The 26721-nt window shown below is 34.8% G+C and overlaps 2 protein-coding genes across 2 annotated transcripts; one reads left to right on the top strand and one right to left on the bottom strand.

Moving 5' to 3' along the window:
* The first annotated feature begins 10443 nt into the window (after positions 1–10443).
* LOC118050597 (probable terpene synthase 6) lies at positions 10444–13274 on the top strand. The gene is made up of 7 exons (XM_035060979.2): positions 10444–10563; positions 10850–11123; positions 11400–11772; positions 11856–12074; positions 12189–12330; positions 12467–12715; positions 12942–13274. The coding sequence occupies exons 1-7, from the start codon at positions 10444–10446 to the stop codon at positions 13230–13232; spliced, it is 1668 nt and encodes a 555-aa protein (XP_034916870.1). The 3' UTR covers positions 13233–13274.
* Positions 13275–22206: 8932 nt separating this feature from the next.
* On the bottom strand, positions 22207–23094 carry LOC118050590 (FT-interacting protein 3-like). The gene has a single exon (XM_035060972.1). It carries the CDS (start codon positions 23092–23094, stop codon positions 22207–22209), a length of 888 nt encoding a protein of 295 aa, XP_034916863.1.
* Positions 23095–26721: the final 3627 nt, after the last annotated feature.

Genomic DNA, 26721 nt, shown 5'->3' with positions numbered 1-26721 from the left:
CTCCTTTATGTGTGGTTTCCAATTGAGTAATAAGAGTTTATATTATACTTGTTTGAAGTACCATTAGTGGATCCTCTAACCTTGACATTTGTTTTTTATCATTGTTTAATCCTTACGTTAATCTTTCATCTCAAAGTTCTCATTAATTTCTTCATCTTCTGCTTTCATTATTATTATTATTATTATTATTATTATTTACATTCTGTTTATATTATATAATATATATATTTGATCTTTTCATAAACTCAGTATATAGGCTGGAAACCTGTGACCCGATCTTTAGATCATTCTCAGGTATAACAACGCCACATACTGAGTATAATAATAATTATTATTGTTATTATTGTTGTTGTTGTTGTTGTTGTTGTTGTTGTTGTTGTTGTCTTGTTATTTATAATTTATACAATTAACCTCTCTGTGGTTCGACCCCGGTCTTGCCGGGTTATTTATTACTTCGACACTCCTGCACTTGGGAAAAGACATCAAGCTTTTGGTCGTGTCAAGTCACCACCTAGTATTATAATTACTAGGAACCTTAACTGGTCAACAAAGATTCTATGGTACGGGACTGGTTACGCAAAGAGAAGATGCTATCACCTCTTAAACGTCTTCTCTAAGGCAGGTTGCATTGCTACTTTTGTCTAAAATCGCAAAGAGTTTATTCTCCCTTTTTCTTCCTAGCATGTTCATGACTCTAGAATCAGTGAATGGTTCCTACAAATATTTTATATTATGGCGTTGGTAAATATTGTGCACAACCAAAACAAATGTGATATTCCTGACTCTAGTGTCAGTGAATACTTTCACAAGAAATTTAATTTGAAGAATTTTTCTAATGCCATTTTTTTACCCTTTTATTATTAGTTGCCCCATTTTTAGACAGAAATAAAAGAAATGTTCGACAATAAATTTTGCATTTAACAACATGGTCAATAGATTAAGCATATAGCAAAAAAAATACAAAATGCAAAGAAAAAAATTAATAAAGCGCGAGGGGTCCACAAATAAATCAACGAGGATCCCCAAATATTTTTGGAATTTTCTGATATTGAAAAGGGTCTCGTTACTAAAGTAGCTGGTTTTTGGTTAAGAATTTTGTCCAATATTTTTTTGGGTCTTCTATATAGTCATCTCAGTCTCATTACTAAAGTAGCTGGTTTCAAAAATTAGCCTGATATAACTTTGATTTTTTTATTTTATTTTATCTTTTAACATTAGGCTATTGGGCCATGCTCTCTATTTTTTTCTCTTTCTTTTCTTTGAGGTTATCCCAGTTCACCGATTAATTAAGTTAACTTGGGTTCACTCAAGTTATTACCGTTTGAGTATATATTTTTATGTTAGAAAAAAATTATCCTGCCTCGCAGCCTAGTGCGGGAAAGAAAAATCTAGTGATAGCTATATGAGATGTTAAAATTATTTTTATCAAAATGAAAAGCCATTTCTATATATTTTTTTGTAAAAATTATTAAAAAAAGGAAAATTTTAACTATTTTTTCTCTTTAATCTTTTCCTCTCTCTCTCATCATTCTATATAAAATACAAAATGTCTTCTTAAAATGTTATTTTTTTATTGGAATACCACATAAAAAAACTAAATTATACCATTCAAATACTATATTAACAATTTGCCTCTTTTAAAATCGTTTTTTGTCATTGAAGATGCCCTTGATTTATTGTACCTCTGAATTTTGAGTTAAAAAAAGAAAATTCCACGACTAGCCTAATAAGCTTTACCTAACTTGAAGTATTTATTGGGTCCCAACCATGTCAAGGGCATACACCAGATTTGATTAAAGATGACCATATATCTTTGGAGTGGCAGCAAATTAAGAACAACTCCAAAAATATAGAGTCATCATGAATGAAATCATATATATATATATATATATATATATATATATATATATTTGTGTTTGGTATGTATACTACATTTAATGATGTTGTTTAACAGATACAAGTACTCCAACACCAATTGTCGCACCCGACATCGCGGCAGCCAATTAAAAAATTATCACTCAATTGGAGAAGGAACAGATATCTGGCATCTTGTTCTTTGATGGGGAATGGTCTTATTTAAGGAGTTGCTACCTAGTATTATGGTCACTAGTGTCACACCCGACATCGCGGCGACCTTAAAAATTATTTCTCGAATTATGGAAAATGAACAGATTTTTGGCATTTTGTTCTTTTAGGGGAAAAGGTCTTGTTTAAGGAGTTGCCACCTAGTATTATGGTCACTAGGAACCCTAACTGGTCAACAAAGATTCTATGGTTCAGGACTGGTTACATAAAAGGGAAGATATTATCACCCCTTAAACGTCCTGCCTGAGACAGGCTGCATTGCTAGTTTCGTCTTAAATTGCTAAATGTTTATTAGTTTACGCTATGATAATTTGCTTATAATATTCCTGACTCTGCCGGCAGTGAATATTCAACTACGGATACTTCCAATTCTAGCATTGGTAAATATCATGTAGCTATAAAATAAATTAGATCAATATTTTTTATTCCCGACTCTAGCGCCAGTAAATAAATAAATAAAAATAAATTTATTTTTACGCATGCACATATTTTTTTATTTTTCTAGCTAAATAAAATAAAGTACCACGAATAAAAATAATATAAATTTAAACCGATACTTTTTTATTCCCGACTCTGGCGTCAGTGAATAAACCAATAAATTTACATTATTTTTATTTGTGCATACATATTTTCTTATTTTTAATTTTTTCCTACCTTTTTTATTTTTCTGTTTTTTTAGATGGAAGTAAAAAAAAAACATGCATGACATATTTGCATTTAATAGTAATAGTCCACAGATTGAGCACATCTATAAAAAATACAAACACAAAGAACAAAAAAATAAAACAAAGTGTGAGGGGCTCATAAATAAATCAACGAAGGCCCCAAATATTTTTGGAATTTTTTGCTATCGAAAAATATATGCAACAGTAACAAATTAATTATTTTAGCAAGGAAGGAAGGAAACTTACCTAGGCATGCGGCTGCTAGAGGCGAAGTCGAGTGAGACTAGGCTAAAAAAAAAGTTAAAGGGGGTGGCGGCTAGTATAGGGTTCGCCGCCCCCTTTCTTTTTTATGTTTCTCTCTTTTAGGGTTTTTGGTAATGGCCTCCTCTGGGGTCTCTTCTTTTAGGGTTTTTCCTTCCCTTCCATCCTCCCCTTTTTTGCATAGACTGCGATCAGTATTTATAGTTCAAGAGTCTCATCGCTTGCAAGAAGTAAAGTCTCAATCAAACTCATTCTCTTTTTTGAAGTTCAAATTAGAATCGAATTCGAAAGCAGACAATTATCATTATCTTGAAGGTAAGGATTATCTTGAAGATAAGGATTATTTTGAAGGTAAGGATTATCTCGAAAGTAAGGATTAACTCAAAGATAAGGATAAAATGGCAAAAGCACATTATAGTCCTTAATTTTCATGCAAGTTGACAAATCACACTTTTCATCGAAATAAGTCTCTGATCTTTTAATTTTACATTTTAAACCCTGTAAAAATTAAATTAAAAGCCAATGGGCTAAAATTGGGTTAAACAGTTGCCCCCTCTTTACAATGCTTACGGTGCAAATGCATTAGAAAATTTATTTTCTTTTGACTTTGTATAGTAAGTTTTGTAAAGAAGAATAATTGTGAAAACCCTTCCTCTTTTCCCTTTTTTTTTCTTTTTTTTTGTTTTTTTTTTTTGTGATGGTATATTGTAATGGGTTACCGGCCCAGATGGTCATATTATAATGGGTTACCTGCCCAGTATAGGATGATATATTGTAATGGGTTACCGGCCAGATGGTCACACTGTAATGGGTTACCTGCCCAGGTGGACACATTGTAATGGGTTACCGGCCTAGTTGGTCACATTGTAATGGGTTACCTGCCCAGTGGAAAAATACGAGGATTTTTTAAAATGGTAAATTGTAATGGGTTACCAGCCTAGATGGTCACATTGTAATGGGTTACCTGCCCAGTATAAGATGGCATATTGTAATGAGTTACCGGCCGAGATGGTCACATTGTAATGGGTTACCTACCCAGTATAGGATGGTATATTGTAATGGGTTACCAGCCCAGATGGTCACATTGTAATGGGTTACCTGCCTAGTGGAAAAATACGAGGATTTTTTTTTAATAAGACATGATAGGGCTCGAAGGTGCATTATTCAATAGATGGAAGCTCGAAGGAAATGAGGGCTCGAAGGCGCACTCAAAAGAAGGTAGGATAGGAAATGCACTACCTTTGATGGTCGAGGGCTCGAAGGTGCGCTCAAAAAGAAATAAGATGAGGGCTCGAAGGCGCGCTCGAATGGAGGTAGGATAGGAAATGCACTACCTATGATGGTCGAGGGCTTGAAGGCGCGCTCGAAAAGAACTCAAAAGGAGGTAGGATAGGAAATACACTACCTCAGGAGTGAAAAATGAAAGGTGGTGGAAAAATAGAGAGATTTTTCAGGTGACCTAATTCTCATGGGCGGCCTGCCCAGGTTGAAAAATTCTCAAAAGGGAAAATTTTTCAAAAGCAATTTCAATGTTCGCCATTTCAAGTTGGCCTTCCGCTTGATGGATTCCGTTAGAATTTTCTCTAATAAAATTTGCAAAACTCATTGTCCAATGTCTCAAAGTTTAAATGATATGCATGCATCTTTACTTGATTTGAAATATAGGCCCCCATTTCTTCTTAATCTTCTCGTTGCTTGGTTGGTGAGATCTTGCTATCTGATTTGAGTCATCTTTGTCGTTTCGCTTTCTAGCCCACTCGAGTTGGCCCATGTAAGTCTATTTCCAAATTTGTTTGCACAACTCAACATTTGTGGTGCCCATCATGACCCACTTGCTTGCTAAAGATTTTCTAAATCGTCAAATAATTTGAGAGTACCACTCATTACTCCTCATTTCAATGCTAGAAACATTCGATGTCACTTACTGAAAGGATCGAGCTGTCTTTTGTAAACCAAAATGCCCCCCTTGTTTGGTTGAAGGAAATTACCATCTCCTTTTCTAGAATTTTTCCTTCTAAACACAATGTTGCCCCCTTGTATTGGTTATTGCCCCTAAGTGTGCTTCTGTCAGCGACTTAGACAAATAAAGGTTTTAAGAGGCCATTCTCTCATTTCTCTCCTTTTCAGTTTGGTGGAGGAATATGGGTCTAGAATGAATCTTGAAATCTTTATCTTGCATTTTGAAAAAAAAAAAATTATTTCGATGTGAGTCCAATAATAATTTTCTTTTGAAATCTTGCAACTCCTTGGTTATTTTCTTTCTTGGAAAAGAGATTATTTGCTCTTGTGTTTGGCACTGAGGTCTTCGGTGAAAATATGTCATGATATTATGACCTTTTTTTTATAGGTTTTCAGAGTGGAGGGCTCGAGGAAAAGCTCGAGGTTTTGTATGAGAAAAACTTGTCTCTTTTTGAACATTTATTTTTATCAGCATGAATAATAATGAGTAGTTTATTCTTGATGTATGAATCTTATGAAAAAGTATTCTTTGCATTTTGAGAGCATTGTTTATTGTTCTAGATTGCTTGCTTGCTTGATTAGAAAGGACTTCTACAGGCACGTAATGTAAGCTGTGGGTTTTGGCTATGAAAGAAAAGGATTCATAAGGCTCAAAGAGTGTTTCAGGGCTTCAAAGACTAAGGATCACTATCAACAATTTGACTATTGATGTCATTCATATTTTCTTTTGCCGCTCTTATTTGATTTGCCCCTTTTTTTTTTCTTTTTCATTGTTTTGCTAAAGCATACTCACTTTATCTTGGTTATCACTTTTTCTTGTGATTTGGGCATGCCCCCTAGCATTTGAGTTTCTTGGGCTCTTTTTGCCTTTTGGCTTTCTCACGGCTTTATCATCTTTCTTAATCATTGAAATTTCACTTGCCCTTAGTGTGGGGTGTGATCCTAGTTGGGATTTTTTTATGAAAGAAAAAATTATTCAGGCTCAAAAAGGGTTTGCAAGGGATGTACTTATTTTAGAACGTGAAAGGAATAACAAAGATGGAATTTCCTCATTTGAAGCGCAAGCAGCTATGATCAATAAACTTTGACCTTGTATAGTGTGATGGTTTATTCTTTGCAAAGATGCATTTCATGAGTTATGAGCAACAAGTTCACTACATACCATTATTCATACATTTAAAAACATATGATTCAAGAGTAATAGGGTATTTATTCATTTCTTTTTTCTTTTTAGAGTTTGATCATCTCTATGAAGGAGTTGCTTGATTCACTTGTCATTCTACAGGTAGAATGTCAAAAATATCGTTTTTGAATAAACATCAAATTATTTTTGAAATCAAAATGCCAGATCAATTTTTCAAAACTCCAATAGGGAAACTGATTTTGGTAAAAGAGATGAATTGCGTCTATGAGATCATGCGAGGCTTTCAAAGTGTATTTGTGAGTTCTTATAAGAAAACTCTTTTAAGAAAATGAATAATGCTTGGTCGTAAACATGATTGAATGATAAACTCATTATTTCATTGAAACTTTGGGTTAGCAATCTTACCTAACCCAATGGCATGTTCAATCCTCTTAGCTATAACAACCAGGTCAGTGAAATGTTGTGCAGAGCTTCTAATCAAGTATTCAAAGTACGGAGCTTTAAAGGTGTTGGAAAATAAATTGATCATCTCTTTTTCCAACATGGGAGGGTTAACTTGTGCAGCTACCTCACTTCATCTTCGAGCGTATTCTCTTATGGACTCCTTGTTGTCCTTCTCCATAGCTTGCAAGCTTAACCGATCAGGGCCCACATGTATATTGAACTTATATTGCCTTACGAAGGCATTAACTAAATCCTTCCATTTTTTAACTTTGGTATTTTCCAACTGTATATACCAAGAGAGGGCAACATCACTCAAGCTGTCTTGAAAGAAATGAATCAGTAGTTTCTCATCATTAACCACCTCAGCCATTTTGTTGCAGTATGCTTTGAGATGAGTTATAAGGCATTGAGTTCTTGTATACTTAACAAATTCTAGCACTCTAAAAATTTTGGGAATGACAACGTTGGGCACCAAACACATCTCAACAGCCTTTATAGGATCATTTAGGTGAATTCCCTTAAATGCCCTCATCCTTTGATCTAGGGCAATGAATTTGTTCAGCTCATCTTCTTTTACCATTTTACCCTTTTGAGATTCATTCTCTGTAGAATCAATGGTAAACGACATTCTCGTGGGGTATGCTAGTTGAAAACGCATGACTTGTTGAAAATCAGATGACAACCCATTTGCCCTCAGATTCTGTGGATTGAAGGGATGTACAAGCATAGGTTCAGACTGAGTTATAAGTGTTGCTTTTCCGGATTTATCCCTCAAGGCTTGCTCAAGTAGACTAGTAAGCCTTGCAACTTCTTCTTTAAGATTGTCCACCTCTTTTTGATGTTGGGCTTCCAACTGGGCTCTTTCTTCATCTTCCATTTGTCTTTTTCTTGAATGGGTTTCAATGGGGAACCTATATTTCAACCTGCTATATGTAAATCATGCAATTATGCAAAAAATGTTGAAGCAATAAAAAAATGCGTATGAAATGCAGACTCGCCTTTCACAGGATGACAACCTAATAGGAAGATTCTAATTGCTGAGTGCATCAAAAGGTTGGTCATTATCTAGTTTCAAAGGGTCTCTCGCATGCTCAGTGATCGTCCATGAAAATAAGGCTTACAAGTAGTGTGAAAATAGAGGCCTTGAGTAATATCAGTTTGGCATATCAACCACTTCCAAGTAAACGATCAAGCGAGAGTTGGATGGTTTCACGAGTCTTACCCAGGCTAAAGCCGTAGGGGTACCGTTTCTTTCCCACCTATCCTAGATTTTAAGGTGTGTGCTCTTAACGTGTTGCATGACAATATAAACAATGATGCATGCTAAAGCAGTAAATGCAAGAAAAAATAAACAAATAAACATAACATAACAAACATTATAGCAATTGATAAACAAAAGGCAAAGCTTAGTCCATTAGTCCCCAGTGGAGTCGCCATTCTATCGCACCCGACATCACGGCGGCCTTAAAAATTATTTCTTGAATTATGGAAAAAGAACATATTTCTAGCATCTTGTTCTTTTAGGGGAAAAGGTCTTGTTCAAGGAGTCGCCACCTAGTATTATGATCACTAGGAACCCTAACTGGTCAACAGAGATTTTATGGTTCGGGAGTGGTTACGTAAAAGGGAAGATATTATCACCCCTTAAACGTCCTGAATGAGGCAGGCTGCATTGCTAGTTTCGTCTTAAATTGCTAAATGTTTATTAGTTTACGCTATGATAATTTGCTTATAATATTCCTGACTCTGGCGGCAGAAAATATTCAACTACGGATACTTCCAACTCTGGCGTTGGTAAATATCACGTAGCTATAAAATAAATTAGATCAATATTTTTTTATTCCCGACTCTAGCGCCAGTGAATAAATAAATAAAAAATAAACTTATTTTTACGCATGCACATATTTTTTATTTTTCTAGCTAAATAAAATAAAATACAATGAATAAAAATAATATAAATTTAAACCGGTATTTTTATTCCTGGCTCTGGCATCAGTGAATAAACCAATAAATTTACATTATTTTTTATTCATGCATACACATTTTTTTATTTTTCTATTTTTCTATTTTATTTCTTTGTTTTTGCTGGGCTAGGCTGAACCTAGCCCAGCATATTTTTTGGGCTGGGCTCAGCAGCACGCGTGCGCTAACGCCTCTCTATTTTTTTCTCTGTTTCCCCTCCCCCTGTGTTTTCGTTCTTCTCTCTGTCCCCTGCGTTCGAGAAGATGGTGATGTTAACGGTTGGTCCTCTGGGTTTTTTTATGGTGTTTTTCTCTGTTTTTGCTCTGGATTTATGCTATCTTTTTTTGACACCAAAATTCCCCATTGGTTCTGTTCCTTCCTCCCCTGACTCTGCTCTGCTCTGCCTTTTATAGAGCCAGAGCATGCAGAAACCAATTCCCCTGTTAATCAATCCATGAGCGGGATCGTGGGCAAGAGATCGTGGTGTCGTGGCCTTGAATTGCCGGATTTTTCCCTGTTGAATCAGTCTGGTCCGTGCGGAACGGAAGGGATGGTGAATAGTGGGATCAAAACGGCGTCATTTGGCATGAAAAAAATGACATATTATGGATTGGTCCTTTTCTGTTTGAAATGTATCAATTGGGTCCTTAATCAATAAATTTTTAATTTTACCCTTGGATTAATTTCAATTAAGTCCCTGAATTTATTTAATTAATTAAATCAAAGTTTAATTAAGTCCACAAACTTATTAATTCTTCTAATTTCATTAATTAAATTAATCCAAATTTTAACTAAACTTTCAAACTTATTAATTCTTCAATTTCTGACCAATTTACTCTCAAATCTAATAATTTCATCCATAAACTTTGAATTTGTGTTGTTTTAACCCCATTCTCAAATATATTTTTATCCATTTATTTTTGTATTATTTATTCAAAATTTGGGTTATGACACCAATCAATGAATCCAAACAAATTTGTCCTTAATTTGTAATAAAGTCATAAGAAATATGGTCATAAGAAATAAATTATTTAAAACCAACTAAATCATTTGGTCGGTTTAAGTATTCAATATTAATTTATTATTTAAATTATTTAATAACATATTTATTCTATAGGTGTTTAATTAAACAATGAACCATTTATTTTTTATTTTAACCTATCAAATCCATAAAATTATGTCAATAAACCTCCTATATTTGATACTTGGGATTTTTGAACTCATATATATATATATATATATATATATATATATATATAGAGAGAGAGAGAGAGAGAGAGAGAGAGAGAGAGAGAGATGATTTCATCATTGATGACCCTATATTTTTGGAGTGGTTCTTAATTTGTTGCCACTCCAAAAATATATGGTCATCTTGAATCAATTCTGGTGTATGTCAAGTTGGGACCAATAAATTTACAAATTCAATTTAAAAGTTGTTTTTGTAATTTTAATTTTTTTCATAGTTAATTTTAGATTTTAATTATTTTTCTTACTTAGTGTTTTTATTGTTTTAAGTAGGTATTTACTATATATCAATAGTTGATGTTTTATTTTTTTCATTAAAATTATGAATTAAAAGACCATTGAATTTTCTTGACTTTTATATAGTTTGGGATTGTAATTGTAGGGTATGAAAATTCTAATTCTATCTTTTCACTTTATATTTTTTAAATTCTTTACGATCTTAAATCAAATTCTCATATAAAATGTAACGTGAAAGAGATTGAGAAAAATATAAAGAAGAAAATAACATGATTTTAAATCAAATACTCTATGAAGAGTTTCGAAGTTTTAAAATGAATACAAGGTATAGTGCACAACGTCATGCCATTTCCCTATAAATAGCCTTCCTTTGATGATGATTTAGGTACTCGACCATCAAAGTACTAATCTCGAGCATTTGTCTCTATTTCATTCAAGAAAATGGAAACCCAAGCAGATTTAACAGCAAACACCAATCAACAAAACAATTCTCGTCGAAAGGCAGATTTCCCACCAAGTTTGTGGGGTTGTAGCTTCGCTTCATTTTCCTTCCCACAAACGGTATACTAAGATTATAATCTGATGTTTTACAATTGTTTTTTTATTTTTTTGAATTATATATCACCTCTCTCTCTTTTTTTAATTATAAAATCACATGTATCTTTCGTTGCCACTCCTCTCAGATGTTCTACTTTTTTCTAGCTGTTGATTACTTTTCCTTTAAACAAAGACTTCATTTTTATTGAGTAAAACTCTATAAGAAAAAACATTATCAATAGAGTAGAAAAAAACACGTTAAGGATTCCGCAATGCTATCAATTTATATTAACTGAATATTTCACTGCAGGAATTCGAGTCTTACAGCCGACAAGTAGAAGAGTTGAAGGAAAATGTGAAGGACATGCTGATGGCATCCAAAAAGGATACAGTGGAACATATTGAATTCATTAATCTGTTATGTCGGCTTGGTGTGTCATATCATTTTGACGACGAGATTGAAAACAGCCTCAAACAAATTTTTGCTGACCTTCCTAATCTTCTTGAGAAGCATGACTTTGATCTCTACACTTTGTCACTTCTATTTCGACTATTGAGACAGCATGGATTCAAAATGCCTTGTGGTGAGTGCATACTTATAGCTTTTGAAACATTAATCAACATCTTCAAAAATAATTCTTTAATGAAGTACAGAGGCTGGTTTAGATAAAAAAAAAAAAAAAAAAAAAAAAAGGCAGTGTATTTGTTCTTACAACTTATATTTGATCTTTGGAGAATACTTAATTAGCAGTAATTTAAACTCTGGTAAATCTTTCTTTCACTTACAAGAAATAATCTCTCATAATTCACAAACATCTTTTGAAAATGGCTGAAATGTGTAGTATGCTTGTATGAATCAGTTGTGTTCGACAAGTTCAAGGACACCAATGGAGAGTTTATGAAAACAATCATCAACGATGTTAAAGGCATCCTGAGCTTGTATGAAGCTTCGTTTCTAAGTGTGCAAGGTGAACAGATACTGGATGATGCCCTAGTTTTCACGAAGGCAAACCTGGAATCTTTGGCTATGCAATCAAGCCCACGTCTAGCAGACCATATTAGGAATGCTTTGATCCGGCCCTTTCACAAAGGCGTACCAAGAATAGAGGCTAGAAAATACATCTCTTTCTACGAAGAAGATGAGTCTCGGAATGACACGCTACTCAAGTTTGCCAAGATAGATTTCAATCGAGTTCAGATAATACATCGACAAGAGCTATCCATTCTCTCGAGGTAACTTTTTGTTTAAGTTAGAGAGAGATATCAGACTAAGTTTCTATTGAAATTTCTTTACTCCGTTGCTATTTACATTTTAGGTGGTGGAATGATTTAAATTTTGCTGAGGAGTTTCCATATGCCAGAGATAGAATTGTAGAGATCTATGTCTGGGCAAATGGAGTCCATTTCGAGCCTCAATATGCTTTCTCTCGGATGATGGTCACGAAATATTTAAAAATTGTATCACTGGTAGATGATACATATGATGCATATGCATCTTTCGAAGAAATACAACATTTTACTAATGCAATTGAAAGGTTTGTTTCTTGTTAACTCATGGTCTGTCTTTCTCTTCTAAATCTTTCATAAACAAAGAAGTCGATACAAAGATGTTCAGGAAAGGAAATGGAATTTTCTGTCTTAATTTTCAGATGCAGCATGAATGCTATTGATCAACTACCTGTCGATTACATGAAAGTTATTTATAGAGCTCTTCTGAATCTTTTCAACGAAACTGAGAATGATATGGGAAAGCAAGGAAGATCCTATGCCTCATATTATGTGAAGGAGGAAGTATGAACATTTTTCCAGTCTCATGCATTCTTTTAATATTTCTAGCATAATATATTGTTATTGTATATATATTAATTGAAATATTGCGTAGTTTTTACCACACAACACAATCTTTGTTTTATTTGTATGCTATTAGTTCAAAGAATTGGTGAGAGGCTACCATGCGGAGGCGGAGTGGGCAGATAAATGCCATGTCCCAACATTCGATGAGTATGTGTGCAATGGATTAGCCACATGTACTTATGGGGTAATTATGGCAGCATCCTTCCTTGGAATGGAAGAAGTTGCAGGAGGGGAGGAGTTTGAATGGCTAAAAAGTAATCCAAAAATTATTAAAGCTGGGAAGACGATCGGTCGTTTGAGGAATGACATAGTGGGCCACGAGGTACGATGTCTGAATTCTTTTAAAAAAAAATTACATCGTTTAAGTGCAAAAGTATTAGTTCAAATTATGATATACTTAATAGTTTACAAGATTTTTCAATTATTTTCGTGCATCAAAAAAATTGAACCAAGGTTCAGCTCATGACTATTCCTGTCTTTCTTCTCAATGTTTTCATGCTAAGTTTATTTTTTAACCATTATAACATCGTTTATATATATATTTGAAGGATGAGCAAAAGAGAGGAGACTGTGCATCCGGTGTTGAATGCTACATGAAACAATATGATGTATCGGAGAAGAAAGCAATTGAAGAGATCCAAAAGATGGACTCTAATGCGTGGAAGGATATCAATGAAGATTGCATGAGGCCAACTAATGCTCCAATGCTTCTCCTTCAACATTTTGTTAACCTTGCTCGAGTTACTGATGTTGTGTATGCGAATGGTGAGGCCTACACAATTCCATTATGTTTAAAAGATTATGTCGTTTTATTATATATTGAGCAAGTGCCTCTATGAATAATGGTGTAGAATTCGTACTTTGAGCTCATGGTGGAACTCTCTATGAATGTATTGTAATAAAACGAGCAGTGACTCGTGGATATTATATGTACTATTGGATCTAGTGTGTATTTTGGTATGTATTGAATTTGATAGTTGAGTTTGAATTTTATTGAAAAGATTTAAACTTTGCAGTGGTTATCTATTCTTAATTTATATATTATTCTTATATTTTTTTTATATATTTTATAAAGGATTGGTGATTCTAACACTCTTTCTCACTTGTAAACTATCTTTTAAGGTTTATATATCTAAGGGATTAAGCTTTTAGATTGTAAATAGTTAACAACTCCCTTATTTTATTAAATTTGATAGCTGAGTTTTGATTTTATTAAAAAAATAACCATAAATTATCTAATTAGATACTTTGAACTCTTGAAAAAAAAAATTAAATTACAATTTTCACTAGATTTATATGTTGTAGAAAACCCAGCACTAATCAGATATGCCACGTATCATAAGACTCAATCAAATAAAAAGAAGATGCATCATCATTATCATCATCATCATCATTCATCTCCTCCTTAGATGCAATGATTATTATATTCATTTTGTAAATACCATAAAAAGATATCTCTTTTCTACAAACATCTTAGTTTTTATAAGTATAAATTTGTCACTCCCAAAAAACATCATTAAAACATCTTTACTAAATAATAAGCCGGATATTAAGTTCTTTCTAATGTTAGAAAATGAGGTTAGGTGAGAAAAATTTTGAAACTCATCTTTAGTATAACCTTCTCGAAGTCAACACCTTAAAGGTTGATGAAATTCTTATATACAAATATTCATTATGGTAAGTGAAAAACATTCTCTTCTCTATGCTTATAAGTCTTGTTGTACTAGTATCAACCCCATAATGATCGGGATTAATGATCAAGTTAACTTTAGAAACAACAATAGTGAAATTCATTTTTGATACATCATTTGTGTGTGACACGATCAAAGAGTTGATGTCTTATCCCAAGTGTAGGAATGTCAAAGTAATAAATAACCCGGCAAGACTGGGGTCGAACCACAGGGAGGTGAACTATATAAATTATAAATAATAATAATAATAATAATAATAAGAACAACAACAACAACAATGATGATGGTGATGGTGATGATGGTGATATGAAGAGGACTTTGAGATGTAAGATAAATGTGAAGATTAAACAATGATAAAAACAAATATCAAGGTTAGAGGATCCACTAATAGTATTAGAGATAAGTAAAGTATAAACTCTTTATAAATTATCAACATGATCATATTAATCATCTTATTTATGTAACACCATACTTATGTTGACAACAAATCAAGTTCCTCTCATAACAACGATGTCGGCCGAAGACTATGAAGGATCAAGTATTTGATGTACTAAGTGTTATACAACACAAATCTAGATTAACCATTTAACAAGCAAGGTATTTAGAGTTAATAAGATAAAAATGATGAGACATGTTAATAGCAAACTTTCTTGGATATAAACATTAAAGTCCATGTTGAGTTTATATTATACATATTCTAACATCATTACTGAAACCTTTTCACCTTGACATAATTAACTTAGCTAGACATTATGAAGAAAAAAAACATAAATAAATAATATAAGAACATAAACATGATATAAGTTAACTAAGTATAGTAAAGGAAATGAAAATCATGAATAAGAGATTAATGAAAGCAAAACTTAAGCATTACAAAAATATAAAGAGAGAGCAAGAACACGATCTTGATCTGAAGAACCAAGATTCCTAAATGAATGGAAAATGCCTCCTTTTATAGGCTAAAATTTAAAACTATTCATTTGGTAATTGATTATTGATGTAGTGGCCAACTATTGATTTAGTGGACTTGGTGGACAACAACACTCAAGCATTTTGGCTGGATCAAATGACATTGATGCAATCAGAATTTGGCAACGTGTTCTCCATGAAAATTGTTGGCAATCATCTTATATTTCCACCCATAAAATTTCAAAGCATTTGGATCACTAGAGCTCGAGATATGGCTAAAATACTGAGTAGTGCTGCTGGTGGACGTAGTGGATAGCCCTCAAGCTCTTGTCTGGATGAAATGTCATTGTTACCATCATAATTTGAGCAGGTCTTCTCATGAAAGTTGTTAGAAATTGTCTTTTCCTTCCACCCACCAAATTTCACGTCATTTTGCCTTCTAGAACTCTAGATATGGGTAAAATTCGGAGCAGTGTTTGGGCTGGATTGCATGACAAATTCTAACTTCTCTTTTGTGGCCAAACTTTGAATTTGAAAAAGGCAGATTTAGGTCTTCCACTATTCATGAAAATTATAGGCCTATTTCTTAGCTTTCTATCCATATAAATCAAATTGAAATCTAAGATCTACAGCTCCAAATATGACCCAATAACTGAATAGTGTTTCAATTTGAATTGAATCGGTATCTCCTTTCTAAGCTTAGCCTTTTCTTTGTCCTTTCATTTTCAATAGTTAATCACATCAATCAATCCTTTGCATTGTGAGATATGCTTGCATTTAAATGAGCATTTACCATAAATTAAAGCTATCTTATATTATCAGACTTGTTATTATAAAACATGCTCTAGTTAAGGAGTTATTGATACTTCAAGTGCAAAATGATGATATAAAACCTTGATAAAAATACACTTTTAAGTACTGATCACACCCCCCAACCAGCTTATTACAAGTCCCTAGTAATCAAAGCGTTAAAATAGAAAAACAATTTGCAAGTTCCACAAAGCAAGGCATTCATCATTTAACTTTCATTAATCTATCCAAGTAAACAAACTCTCATTAAATTTATATATATCTGCTCAATACCTCTTAAACAAAATATTAATAAACCTTCTTTTTTATGTGCTCAATGTATGAAAACATAGATGATGGGGCTTTTATTGGAAGAAAACAATATTTTGTTCCAATGTTTAAGGTTAACTTTCTCGGGTTGGGATTATTATCTTTTTTTTTTCTTTATATATATATATATATGTATAACATAAAACACAATGCATCTTTAACCCATGTAACAAGCTTTCGGCTAATGACTTCCAAACTAGTTGGTCTTAGGGCATTAGGTGTTGAGACACCCCTTCGAGCTTAGTAACTCCGGTTACAGATATTGATACGTAGATAGTGCAATGTTTGATTCACTTAAGCTTTTCTCCTCAACCCATGTAACAAGCGTTGAGCCAATTCTCTCAAGTCAGTTGACTTTAGGGTATTAGGTGTTAAAACACCCCTTCGGGCTTAATTGCTTAGATTAGGGAGGCTACGAAACCAAACTTATCTAAGTTTTTTTTATTGTTTTTTTTTTTTTTTTTTTTGTAAATTATATATTATCCATTTCCCTTAGTTGTTATCTTTAACAAAAGAACATAATAATGTAATAATCCAATGTGCAACCCACAATCATATGTTAAAGTGTGTGTGTGAAAATGAAGGTTTAAAAATACTTGTTAAATTAGTATATAAGCAGAATCAATTGATAATAATGCGAGAGTTTGTAAACCTGAATATTTCAAGAAGTAATATGATAGACCTTGTTAAGAATGTTTACTAAGATGCAACTCAAGAGTCACTTTAACAAAAGAACTCATTGACTTTGCCATCTTAGTAACAACGGTTTTACAAATAGAAAACACAATTAGTTAATTTTTTTTTAGGTATCGACTACCCTTTCCCCTCAACCAAAACGAGACATTGTCCTCAATGTCCTAAGGTAGAAAGATAGAGTATTGAAGACATCACCTGAAACAACGAACATTGACAAACTTGAAACACACTTAAACAAATATAAGAAATAACAAAACAAAATAATATGTCATTAATAAAACCAAAAGACACAAGGTTTCACAAACGAAGGCTCAAATCCAAGCTAAGCTTTTTACGACTTTCCTTAGTTGACCATTGTATACGACTCATGGAGGAATCAATGATAGGGATGAAAGATTGTAGTTGGTCAATCAATTGTTCGAAGATGTTAGAAATTTCTATTCCATAGCTTGATCAAGAAAAGGAAACAATTTATCATAAAAACCATTAACATTTAACAAATCGATAGGTTTATGGTGAATGTGCAGTTGGGCCCAAGAGGAAATATAAAAGATCTCTTCTAATGTGCCCAAACCACCTGGTAAGGCAATGAAGGCATCAACGTGTTTAAACATTGTATTCAGTCGATCAAACATTGTGGAGACCTATAGTTCCTCTCCAATTGTTTTTTCAAGGAGGTCTTCTTTTGCTAAAGCTTTGGGGACGAACTCCAAAACTTGACTGCTTCCTAAAAATACAGCTATTGACACACACCCCATTAACCCAAGCCTGCCTCCGCCATACACTAAATGAATCTTTCTCTCAGCTAATACCTGACGAAGATGATTTGCTGATTCTAAAAACTCTTTCTTTCCCAGGACTGGATCCACCAAAAACACAAATATTTCTTATTTGAGGACTTGAGAAACCTGCCATTTCTACACACTTTGATATCTGTTGAATGTGTGAGTTGAGTAAAAATAAAGGGAAGGAAGAGAAGATGTTATAGATGAGAAATTGAAAATGTAATCATACCACCTATATGTAGGCCAGTTGGAGTCTCTCTCTTTCTCTCTCTCTCTCTCTCTCTCTTTTTAAAAACATGTGTATGTACAAGCAGTTGTGATTGTGGCTCACATCTTCCCTTGGTTTTACGTCCAAGAACGACTTAAGCGCCCTCTATGGGTCGGGGATAGGCTTCCCATCAAGTTTTCTTAAAAACTGGCAAACATGGTATTTTTTAGTCAGATTCGCAAGACTATGTCGAGCATGTTCTTTATGGAATTGTGGCCATAAATCATGAATTGCACGATGCACATCTCCACTAAGGTGCGTCTCAAGAGTCAATAGAAGATTATCTAAAGACCCCTTACTTAGGCCATCCTTAATGAACTGTATTTTATCTTCACGGTTTACAGATACCATTCCTAAAGAGCAACATTTTGCATTACAAGTCCATCTAGCACATCTGTGATAGACTTTTAGTCGTTTTGCACGACTTTTCTTTGCAAAAGTGCTTTTACTTGTTCCAAGCATGTATGAAATGAAAGAATTGGAGGACTCACCTGATAATCGGACCTTTGCTTCAATTAGCCAGCGAGTATTTTCAGGAATTTCATGGTTCATTAACAATCTCAATCTTTCACACCTAGCATGGTAAATTTTTGTAATTGCATTCTGAGGCAGAGCAGGAAAATACTTTTTTAATTTTTCAAGAGTGGTGTCCATTTTTTTTTAAATCAGAAGTGGAAAAGAGATGCAAAAAAAGGGAGAAAGAGCAAAGAATTGCATAAATATTGTTGTAACCCATTTTTGGGTCCCCACACAAAAATAAAAATATAATAATAACAAAGAATAATAATAATAATAATAATAATAATAATAATAATAAAACAAATAATAAAATAAAAATAAGTAAATATATAGCCGGAAGAAATTAGAAAAAATAATAGGAGGCGGGAGCGCTCAGGAAATGGTCAAAAAAATTAATTAAGGAGGATAAAAATACAAAGATTAAAAATTTGACAGTATGATGAGAGCCCTGTTGGAAAAGAAAATTCAATTTGAAGAGAAAAGTCCAAAATTGGATGTTTATGGACTTAATTGGATTTTATTGCAAGTTTAATTGAATTTATAGAGGGTTTGATTGCAAGAAAAATTGATTTTTAAGTCAATTTGAGCTTTAATTGGAACAAATTAAAGTTCTGGGGTCAAATTATAATTTTTGAGAGTTGATTTGGTCAAATCATGGGCTTAATTGCATAACTATTAAAGTTTAATGGCCAATTACGGACTTAATTGAGGAAATCTAAAACCAAGGACAAAATTAGAAAAGGCGCGTAAATATAGGGGCTGTAATTAAAAAAATCAGGTGCCAAATTGAAGAAATTGGAAGTTTATTGATCAATTGAGGGTCAAATTGCATAAATCAAAGGCCAAGGACTGAAGTGAAAAACGCGGCCAACTATAGGGGCGAAGACGAAAATTGAAAGGGATGCAATTGAAATGAACAAAAGATAATTGAGGGCTGATTTGAAAATTGACACGTTCTGGCGCCTTATTTTATTTAAATGAAGCGACGCGTTTTCTTCCTCTTTCTTCATTAGCCACATGCCCTGCCAAAACCCGACCCCCCATGCACTCTCATGATGAAAAGTCGGGGGAGCTACGCCATGCCAGCCGCGGCCACTAGCCAACCGACCGGCGCTGCCCTGCTCCCATGAGCAGCAATAATGAGCCTCGCTCCTTTGGCTCTATAAATAGAGGCTCAACGCCAACTGGAAAAAGGGAGGAGAGAACGAACCGGAGGAATCGAGAGGAGGAACCAGAGAGAAATAATAAAAAAACAAACAAACAAACAAACTGAAGAGAGAGAAGGAACCGAACAAACTAAAGAGAACCATTAAGAAAACCAAACGGGGAGGAAGGAAATAGCTTGAAAACGGGAGGGAAACTTAAAAACAAAAAAAAACACAGAACCGAGAGGACAAAAGGGATAATCACTGGTAACACATACCCATTTGGAACAGCCGCAACGCCACTAGGAGTCACCGTCCGTGAGCCACGACATCGCCATCGGCCTCCACCACAACACCACCAGCGAAGCAGTCCGATCAGCAAGCCACCGCCTCCTCCGTGCCAGGTAAGTTCTTTTTCCCCCTTCATTGTTTTCTGTTGAAGTTGGTTTATCTTTTCTCCTGCATGCAGAATTTGTTCTGCATGCAGGAGGGTGGGGGGAAAATAATTCCCCCCATCAGTTTTGATTGTTGGGCCAGGCCGATGCTGGCCCAGCTTTGATTGGTTTTTGTTTGGGCTAGAATGGTTCTGGCCCAATCATTTTGTTTCTGGGCCAGGTTGGTTCTGGCCCAGCCCTTTTGTCTAGGCCAGGTCTGGCCCAGACTAAAAGGAAAGTCTTGTTGGGCCGAGATCGGCCCAACCCTATGGGGCTGAGTTCGACCCAGCTAGTTGGGTCGGGCCGGCCCAGCCCACTAACTATTATATATTATTTATATATATAAATATATATATCCAAAAAAAATTAAAAAAAATTCTGAAAAATCCTTGAAAAATATTGTTGATTTTCCTGCATATTTTTACCAAAATGGCTTAATATTGGTTTGTATTTTTATACCGTAAAGATGCAAATCCAGTATTAAAATACCCGGTTTTCGTCAAAACATCAAAAAAATTTAAAAATAAAAAATGTTTTGCTTTCAAAAAATTCTGAAAAAAATCCTTAAAAAAAATATTTTTGATTTTCCTACATATTTTTATCAAAATGGCTTAATATTGGTTTGTATTTTTATACAGTAAAGATACAAATCTAGTATTAAAATACTTGTTTTTCATCAAGACATCAATATATATATATATATATAAATGTTTTTTTGTTTTAATGCATACGGCCTAGTCTCTCCAAAATAAAGAAAAATCATCGCATCATATTTTCATACAACAAAAGAAATTTCAAAAAATATATGTATTAGCATGCATTTTGACTTTAACAACAAGTTTGTTAGAGCCTTGAGAACTAGGCAATATTTCAAAAATTCTAAAAAAATCTTTTTGTCTTCTTTTAGTATCAGGGGATTATGAATTTATACGTAAAACATATTCCTGATATTAAAAATATAGTTTTTATATAGACGTTAAAACGATTAGGTTTTACCCGATAAGATAAGGACCTCCTTATTGAGGATGACTTTTCTTGAACCACCAATAGACCAATAATTGAAATAGGATAACACCTTAATTTTTTTATCAGACAATTAAACAATGCAACTTACCTTAGGTAAGGCATATTTGGGGTGCTAATACTTTCCCTTTACGCAACCAGTCCCCGTACCCGATCTCTGAGACCAGTTAAGGTTCCTAGTGACCAAAATACTAGGTGGCGACTCCCATTCCATGTTTCATTGATAAAAGACAAGAATTTCTTGTCTCCCCTTATTTGCTAGATAGAATATTACATTTTAGATTTAAAGTGGGACTTAATATTTTCGCCGCACATGTGCGACAAATATATACACAAATATCAGTTATCATGGGAAACTGAAAGAACCGACTTGAGAGTTACAGAGTACCGTTATCCGCCATTTAACCGAGGTGAGAGAAACTAGTAAAACAAAGGTCACACCAAAAAGAAACACAAAAATAATGTGATAAAAAGAATCAATCTTTATATACATGAGTATCCAATTCAATAGAGTCATTTTCAATTGAAAAATTGTCAAAGTAAACTTTCAAATTATGTCCATTTACCTTGAAAACATTACCATTCTTTGGATTCTCGATATCACAGGCCCCATATGGATACACATGTTTCACAATAAAAGGACCGCTCCATCTTGATCTTAGTTTTCCAAGAAATAAATGGAGTTGAGAATTATAAAGCAAGACTTTTTGACCAACACTGAATGTTTTTCTTAGTATTTTCTTGTCATGAAACTCTTTGATTCTTGCTTTATGAATTCTTGAATTTTAAAGGCATCATGTGACATTTTGAAATAGATCTCAACTTTTGACAATTTTCACAAATCTTGGAGAAAGCATGTGTGTCCTTGAACATGGTGGGCTAGTAAAATCCACTTTGTAAGATTTTTGCAGTTGTCTTTCTTGATGAGAAATGACCCCCACATGGCTCAGAATGAAAAACCTATTATTACCGCCCAGACCTGCAAACCCAGTCACCTCCAACCTCAACCTCCATCCAACACCCTAAACACTCAAACTTTAATACATTACCCTGTTTCTCATCTGCAATGTTATTTGGAAAATTTACCCAAGTTGGGTCGATTACCAAAAGCTTAAGGCCTGTTTCAGAAAACAGCGCAAGGAAAACAAATCAAGCAGGAAAGCGCTGAATGATGTATAGACTGATCCATCAATGATGTATAGACTGCTAGGTCACAGCAAGCAATCATCTCTCGAAGGTAACCTCCTGAATACGTTTTGAGGTATTGGTGGGAGAGTAACTTGAAATCTTAATTGGAGACCTCATCAGGTAGGTGCCAAAAAGGAAAAAAAAAAACCGGAAAGGCACGAGGTAAAACACTATCCAAGCGACAAGGCAGAAAAGTGTGAAGATTAAAGTAGCTCTTCGATCCCTCCACGAAAATATAGCATGAAACCTCTCCAATTGAGTTGCCAAGTCACCTACTGTTTCTTCTATCCTGTATCCAATGGCTCTCAACCTGTCACACCTGAGCCTCAAGTCCTCGAATGGCGTAGATGAAGGGAACATGTCCAACTCTTCCTGCCAGTCTAAAGTATTCACATATTCAACTTGTGATAGATTCGCTTCCAAACATAGAATGTCTCGAGGCCTCTTGAAATAGTTGCGCAAAGCTTTGAAGAAGAGGAAGGCGAAGAAAGATGGAATTACAATCTCTGAATAATATACAAAAACTGAAAACACTGCAAACATGACAATCGTCGTCGTTGAATTCTTCCACTGGCATAGGTCATCAAGCCAAATCAAAGTTGTCTTGAAGAATTTTAAACATTTCATCATTCTTTGGAAATTAGCTTTTGCTCTCCATATGCTCCATACAGGAACCCGTCCACTCAACATAGACTCCACCACCTCTCTCCTTAACGGTGGTTCAACACGGGCAAGTCTCATGGCTATGTGACGAACAACTTGGTTCCTTAAACTATCTATTTGGTACATAGACATTGGGTTAGTATAGGTTGGGTTGGGAAGCATACGCTGTGTGTATTGATAAATTTTGTCACCAGAACCTTTAGTATAGATAAATCTTAGAGTGAAATGAAGTTCTCCCATTTTCTTCGCCCCATCAGGCATTAAGGCTGCCAGAGGATAAATATCCGACCAAATTCAAGTGTAGAAAGCTGAATTCTGATTACCTTGCCAATTAATCTATCAGTTGCCCATCCCTCCCCTGCTTGTAAATTATTGTTGTCGAAAACTCCGATAGCAATCTCTGTTCATGGATCCAAAACATCCCATTGATATTGTTTCATCCATTTTGGTTCTAAACTAGACAGTAGGATTTACACAGAAAAAGGAATAGAGATGAAGAGAAGCAGAGAATAAAGATGAAGAGAAGCAGAGAGAAATGCTGCAGTGCAGAGGAAGAAGAAAAGGCTTCTGTTTTCTTTTCTTATTCACAGTTTACTAACACTATTATATTTCTTTTATATCAACTATGCTTAGAAGCTTGTTTACATAATCTAACCAACAGTAACAGATTTTCTAAACTGTCTAACAATATTAGCAACTTTCTAACCATTTTATTCTTATTCTTTTGACACGTGGCAGAGGTAGGGCCTTTGATATCTTGACACTAACAACAGTGCTAGTTCTTGTCCACTTGGGTCCATATTTGGCTACACAATAAGCATCAGTAGTTTTTCTTATGGAGTAGAAAAAACATTATCAATAGAGTAGAAAAAAAACACGTTAAGGATTCCTCAATGCTATCAATTTATATTAACTGAATATTTCACTGCAGGAATTCGAGTCATACAGCCGACAAGTAGAAGAGTTGAAGGAAAATGTGAAGGGCATGCTGATGGCCTTCCTAATCTTCTTAATCTTCTTGAGAAGCATGACTTTATCACTTCTATTTTGAGTATTGAGACAGCATGGATTCAAAATGCCTTGCGGTGAGCGCATACTTCCACTTTATAGCCTTTCAAACCTTAATTAACATCTCCAAAACTAATTCCTTGACACTATGAGAGCATTAGTTAATTTCAGAGGAAAAATTAAATCTTATCATCTCAAGAATTAATTCTTGGACGGTACTTTAAACTCTGCTAAATCTATCTTTCTTTTACAAGAAGTAACCTACGGTCAAATTAAGATTATTAAAAAAATGACTAGAAAAATATAATTATTGTAACCAGCAAAACTTTCGTGAAACTAAATAATATTTTTTCATAATCCACCAACATCTTTTGAAAATTGGCTAAAATTTGTAGTGTGTTTTTTTATGAATCAGTTGTGTTCGACAAGTTCAAGGACACCAATGGAGAGTTTAAGGAAACAATCATCAACGATGTTAAAGGCATCCTGGGCTTGTAGGTGGCGCGGAGGTTTTGGCGGGTGATTTTTCCGACGGAATCACCGACGGATTTGAAATGCCAGATCCGTACCGGTGACGTGACTGGTGCACCGTTAAAAATACCGACGGAATCACCGAGGGATTTGAATAGCAGGTCCGTGCGGTGACGTGTCGATTGCCCGTCAGAATTACCGACGGTTTAGCCGACGGATTCACCGACGGAATTAATACCGTCGGTAAATCCGTCGGCAAAAGTGAATATATGGCCACTCTGCCGTCACTCTCCCCCCCATTTCTCCTTCTTCTTCCTAATCCTAACCCTCCCCATCTGCAAAATAACCAGCCCCCCCTCGCCCCAAAACAAAAATCTTCCTCATCTCAGCACAACAAGTTGTATTTCTTGAAGTTTTGTGGTCACAGCATCCGTGTTCTGATTTACCGACGGATTTTATCATTTTTTGTAAGCGATTCTATTTTTCAAAATTTTAACATTTAAATGTCAATTTTATTGTTTTTTTAGTATATGTATTTTTTTTAGTAGATGTACATGTTTTATTGTTATTTCTCAAACAAACTTGTAGTATATGAATGTATAATCTTATACTTGTTATGGTTTGTTTTAGATTTTGTAAGATTGTATTTGTTTGAAAATTGTTAAAACTTAATTTGTAGAATTACCGAATTACATGTTATGTTTTGAAATAATTAAGAGCTTGCTTAATGGGTCCTTTTTATAGAGGTTCGATAGAAGTCATGGATGATCGTTCATGGATGTATCTAGATTCACCCCAAGGATTGCGGAGGATGGATTATTGTAACGGGGTTCAGGGTTTTATTAATTTCGCAACATCTATTCCCAGAAATTTTACTGGAGGCGGTATTAGGTATCCATGCAGGAAGTGTCAAAATAAAAAGTATCTGCATCCAGATGTTGTAATGATGCATCTTCTACACAAAGGGTTTGTGGAGGATTACGAGTGTTGGTATGCACATGGAGAGGTATTTGTTAGTAATAGGAGAATAGGAGAAACGGTGGTTGGGTCAACTTCTAGTGCTAGCAACGTGCATGAAGCGGCAAATGACAACACTAATCCTTACAGAAACATGGTTATGGATGCAATGAGAATGAATCAAGATAATGTCAATCAATGTCCAATCGTAGAAGAAGAACCTAATGCAGAGGCAGCTAGGTTTTTTGATTTGTTGAAAGATTCTGACGAACCATTATGGGATGGCTGCACAAACCACAGTAAATTATCGACTGTGGCACAGGTGTTCACCATCAAGTCAGATCACGGGTTGAGTGAGGCCGGGTATGACAAAATTATTGATTGGGCAAGAAGCATTTTACCTGAAGGGAATAGGCTCAAAGAGAACTTCTATGCTGCGAAGTCCATGATGAAACCCCTCGGTTTAGGATACCAGAAAATTGACATGTGCCCTAACTTCTGCATGTTATACTACCTTGAAAATGTTGAGATGACCGAGTGCATGACATGCGAGCATTCTCGTTACAAACCCAGAACTGGCAGGGGGAAGACTCTAGTGGCATATAAAAAACTTAGATATTTCCCGATCACACCTAGACTGTAGAGGTTATTTATGTCACCAAGGACTGCTGAGCACATGACATGGCACCAAACACACGATGTCGTTGATGGTGTGATGGTGCATCCTTCTGACGGCGAAGCGTGGAAACGCTTTAACAGTGTTCATCCTGACTTTTCTGCTGAATCAAAGAATGTCAGACTTGGGTTGTGTACAGACGGGTTCAACCCATTTGGGTGATTTGCTGCTCCCTATTCTTGTTGGCCGGTCATTCTCACAGTTTATAACTTGCCACCGGGAATATGTATGAGGCCGGAGTTCATGTTTCTATCTATTGTCATACCCGGTCCAAGCAGCCCGGGGCGGAATATAGATGTTTGTCTTCGACCGTTGATAGATGAGCTGGCGCAGTTGTGGTCCTCCGGATCTCTGACTTATGATATATCGAGGAAACAAAATTTCCTTATGAGGGCGGCTTTGATGTGGACTATCAGTGATTTTCCAGCTTATGGAATGCTTTCTGGTTGGAGCACGCATGGGAAACTCGCATGTCCATACTGCATGGAAAACAACAAGGCATTCACGCTAGCAAACGGAGGTAAAGCTTCTTTTTTTGACTGTCACCGTCGCTTCTTGCCACTTAATCACAGGTTCAGAAAGAACAAAAAAGATTTCTTTGTTGGTAGAGTTGAAAAAGATGTTGCATCCCCGCGTCTTTCTGGTGAAGAATTGCATCATGTTGTATCAGAGTACGGTGACATTGTGTTTGGCCTTCAATCAGGTAAGCAAAAGTTTCCTGGTTTTGGTTTGACCCATAATTGGGTAAAGCTAAGTATCTTTTGGGAGCTTCCGTA

Source organism: Populus alba, chromosome 19 (assembly GCF_005239225.2).
Source record: "Populus alba chromosome 19, ASM523922v2, whole genome shotgun sequence".
Classification (NCBI taxonomy): Eukaryota; Viridiplantae; Streptophyta; class Magnoliopsida; order Malpighiales; family Salicaceae; genus Populus; species Populus alba.
Note: the sequence above shows the minus strand (reverse complement) of the source record. Positions and strands in the feature narration are given on the sequence as shown.

Bases quoted from the DNA above. Each gene is read 5' to 3' on its own strand.
- LOC118050597 (XM_035060979.2), top strand. From the start codon at position 10,444: ATGGAAACCCAAGCAGATTTAACAGCAAACACCAATCAACAAAACAAT. The intron at 12,075-12,188 runs GTTTGTTTCTTG...CTTAATTTTCAG, and splicing joins TTTACTAATGCAATTGAAAG to ATGCAGCATGAATGCTATTG. The intron at 12,331-12,466 runs GTATGAACATTT...GTATGCTATTAG, and splicing joins CATATTATGTGAAGGAGGAA to TTCAAAGAATTGGTGAGAGG.
- LOC118050590 (XM_035060972.1), bottom strand. From the start codon at position 23,094: ATGCCTGATGGGGCGAAGAAAATGGGAGAACTTCATTTCACTCTAAGA.